This window comes from Hypomesus nipponensis, chromosome 21 (genome assembly GCF_054491055.1).
Source record: "Hypomesus nipponensis isolate SF chromosome 21, ASM5449105v1, whole genome shotgun sequence".
Taxonomy (NCBI): domain Eukaryota; kingdom Metazoa; phylum Chordata; class Actinopteri; order Osmeriformes; family Osmeridae; genus Hypomesus; species Hypomesus nipponensis.
This window is the reverse complement of record NC_140381.1, coordinates 15,106,816-15,110,331: the sequence shown is the minus strand read 5'-3', so window position 1 is coordinate 15,110,331 and position 3,516 is coordinate 15,106,816. Positions and strand designations below refer to the sequence as shown.

Sequence of the window (3,516 nt, the reverse complement as noted above, 5' to 3'; positions counted from 1 at the left end):
ATTCATTAAATTAGTGCCACTTTAACTTCAGTAATTTTCCCCCCAGAATTTTTTGTATATCCATGTTGTATCTGAATAGTTGCTGTGGTTGTACAGGTCAAGAAATCAATAGAAGATGGCACTTTTGTGGCTTTTTGTCACTTTTTTGCTGATGTTTTTGCTGGAATAACCAAGTTTAGTCTCCTACTTCAGATAAATGAGACCATCCTACCTCAGGTAAGGTAGATGAATGGGATATAATCTTTACTTATATTTGTTATTAGCTTCAGCTGTATTTGTGCTGGTGACCACAGAGGTGATGGCTGTAAGACCTAAGCCTGACGGCAGACTGTCCCAGTTTCTGGCTGACCTTAGGTTGCAGAAGAGGCAGCAGGGTGAAATGTCAAGCTTCACATTCCAGGTACGTTTATGGTTTTGTTTCAGATATAGGAAATACTCAGAACAAAATATTTATAATATCGAACTCACAATGTGTGTTTATTCTTCATGTCACACAGACAATTACAGTCAAAAGGGAAGTGTCTAAGCTGGCAGGAGATGGTACAGCTGACACTAAACTTCAAAGAGCAGTGGAGGCAACAATCCAATCCACTGTCAAACATTTGAAATCAAGATTCTGTAGCCTCCTAGGCAAGTGTACTGTCTTATAAACACATCAATAGATCAGAAATTATATTACTCATTTATTAAGATGTCTTTATCCTTCCGATAGGAGAGGATAATGCCAAATCTGCCACAACCAAAGCTGTCAAATGCTTCAACATCTTCAACTATGACAGCTGGCCTGAAGACCAAGAGGAGTTAGTGGACCAGGGTGCTGATGACCTTGCATTCCTCTTGGATCACTTCTCCCCTGTGCTCACAAGGTAGCATGATGGACAAATGCACAGTTTGTGTGCTGGTAGCAATCCTGTTCATTTAAACACTGATTGGCTGTTTCATCCATGTAAATTCCAGAAATGGCGTCAACACTGAGCTGGCAAAAGAAGAGTTTGTGGGCCTGAAGCTGTTAATCGCCAGGATGTTCAAGGACAAGACCTACCTCAGCCTTTGGGAGCTGTTAACCAGAGAGCCATACTGTTCAGAGTACAAGGTTTTACTATTTTATTTTTTTATGAGATATTAATGTCAACTTTGATATCTAAGACAACGTTGACAGCTTGTACATCCCAAGTTTTAACGTGTTTTGTATGTTTTTCAGAACATACTGCAACATGTCCACATTCTGCTGGTCCTCCCTATGTCATCTGCTGTTTGTGAGAGAGGATTCTCTTCACAGAAGAGAATCAAATCAGACACCAGAGCATCCCTTCACACAGACACAGTGGAAGATCTGATAAGAATCAGTGTAGAGGGGCCCCCAGTTTGGAGGATTTTGATGCTAGCGAGAGTGTTTCAAGCTGGTTTGGCCAAGGCCAAATTACAAGTGTTGGCTTTCTGAGGGGCATGCGACACAGCATGGAGGGACCTGTTATAAGACATTAAATGTTAGGTCTTAGTTCAGGGAAGCACTTTTGAAATGTTTTATTTTGCGTAAAATGTTTTAGTTTGCCAACAATGAAGCACTTTAAACATGTATTTATTTTTATTTAAGATTTTATATACAGTATAATTGTGCTTTAAATAAAAAATATTATTTACCAACACCTTATTATTGTTTTGAATCATTTACATAATATATTTATATATACATATGTATATATGGAGCGTGATAAAAAATTACCCTATTTGGGTGCACCTACATTTGGTGCTGGTGCACCTAAATAAAAAAGTTAGGCGCACCAGTGCAACCAAGGCAAAATGTTAGTCTGGAGCCCTGGGCAGAAACAAGAAATTACCCAGCATTTCCACCACTAGAAATGGCAGGGGCTCACCAGAGTGAAACTTCACCCCCACTGGAAGACATATACACGGCCATGGCGCCCATACAAGCCAGTAAGGACCATCCAGGACCAAACCTCTCCCTTGGATATGGTAGCCGTTTCTCAGGCTCCCTCTCCGGAATTGAACCCTGACTCCCCGTTACCCGTGATCACCATGGTAGGCACAGAAAGTACCATCTAAAGTTGATAGGGCAGACATTCGAATTTGACGTCACCGCCACGGAGGGCGCGCGAATCGCCTCCAGGTTATTTAGAGTCACCAAAGCGACCGAGGCCGGCGGAGACCCCGAAGGGCCGGCACACCGTCCACGCATCCCCGCAAGGGTCAGCGCTCGTTGGCATGTGTTAGCTCTAGAATGGCCAGTTATCCAAGTAACGTTGGAGCGATCAAAGGAACTATAACGGGACTGCACCCGACTACATCAAGTCTCTCCTGCAGCCTTAAACCCCCACCCGCCACCTACGGTCTTCTTCAGACAACCGCCTGGTGGTCCCACCGCTTAAGACCGCCCGGTCCCAACTCAAGGTCTTCTCCTGCCTGGCCCCCCAGTGGTGGAATCAACTCCCCATCTCCATCAGAGACACAGACTGTCTCTCTACCTTCAAGAGAAGGCTCAAGACGCACTTGTTCCGGGAGTACAACGGTACTTAGGAATGGTTTGCTGAACCCAATGCTTGTTTCCTCAAGGATCACAATGACTCTTGCTTAGAGACTTGTTGCTCTTGTTGGTTAGTGGTAGCTGATTTAAACAGTTGTATTTGCTGCGAAATACTCTATTTGAGTTAATCTTATTTTTATGCCACACTATTTCTTGCTTTTCTACAGGTACACTTGCACTTAGAGATTCATGTTGTTTAATTGTAACTTGCTTAACTACATGCTCTTATGGATCTTCCCTTTGGCACTTATTTTTTGGTTGTTCACAATGTGTGCTTTTTGTTTTGGCTACCCACAATGCTTTGGGGCTATCTTGTTGTTATTATCAGTGACCTATACACTTTGTAAAGCTCTCTATTTGAAGTCACTGTGGATAAGTGTCTGCTAAATGAGTAAATGTAAATTCAAGTTAGACTAGCACGCACGGGGTAGAGTGTTTTTTTAGACAAGAAAATAAGATCCCCATTTCGGTAGTTCTGTTAGAAATTTTGTCTCGCTCGCTGCATAGTGGAATTGCACATGCGCCCATCGGCCTTGCTTTGCGCATCATGCTCTGGTTCATACCTTTCCAATAAGCCTACGTTCATGTTTGTAAATTGCTGCTAACTGGAGTTACATATTTATTCCCCCCCCCTAAGAAAGCACTCTTTCAGCTAAGTAGCAAGTGAGGGTTAATAATTGAAACACTTTTATACAGGGAACGCATTGCGAAACAATAGTGGGTATGCAGCTAATTAGATTACCAATAAGTATTAGTGTTCTCTAACCTACTGATGTCTAATACAGGTCTAAGCAGTTACTTATGTTTTACCTTTAAAATGTTAATGTTTTTATTGCCCTCACAGATTTAGAACACTTTAGGCCTGATGTGTGGCCTGATGCGAACCGCTTGCCATCGCTCGCCTTCCCACAGTTCACCACGCTGGGGGGACGTTTCAAACAGATTATGTAGAATGTAGTTCTCTAAAATCACTC

At 42.5% G+C, this 3,516-nt stretch overlaps 1 protein-coding gene across 1 annotated transcript; it reads left to right on the top strand.

The window, feature by feature from the left end:
* Positions 1 to 357: 357 nt before the first annotated feature.
* Positions 358 to 1,639, top strand: LOC146238135 (zinc finger protein 862-like). Its single transcript, XM_084685902.1, has 5 exons — positions 358 to 400; positions 498 to 630; positions 713 to 866; positions 958 to 1,093; positions 1,202 to 1,639. Exons 1-5 carry the CDS (start codon positions 380 to 382, stop codon positions 1,439 to 1,441), a joined length of 684 nt encoding a protein of 227 aa, XP_084542028.1. The 5' UTR covers positions 358 to 379; the 3' UTR covers positions 1,442 to 1,639.
* Positions 1,640 to 3,516: the final 1,877 nt, after the last annotated feature.

Coding starts and splice junctions, on each gene's coding strand:
- LOC146238135 (XM_084685902.1), top strand. CDS start 380: ATGTCAAGCTTCACATTCCAG. Junction 631..712: donor AAGATTCTGTAGCCTCCTAG/GCAAGTGTACTG, acceptor TCCTTCCGATAG/GAGAGGATAATGCCAAATCT. Junction 867..957: donor TTCTCCCCTGTGCTCACAAG/GTAGCATGATGG, acceptor TGTAAATTCCAG/AAATGGCGTCAACACTGAGC.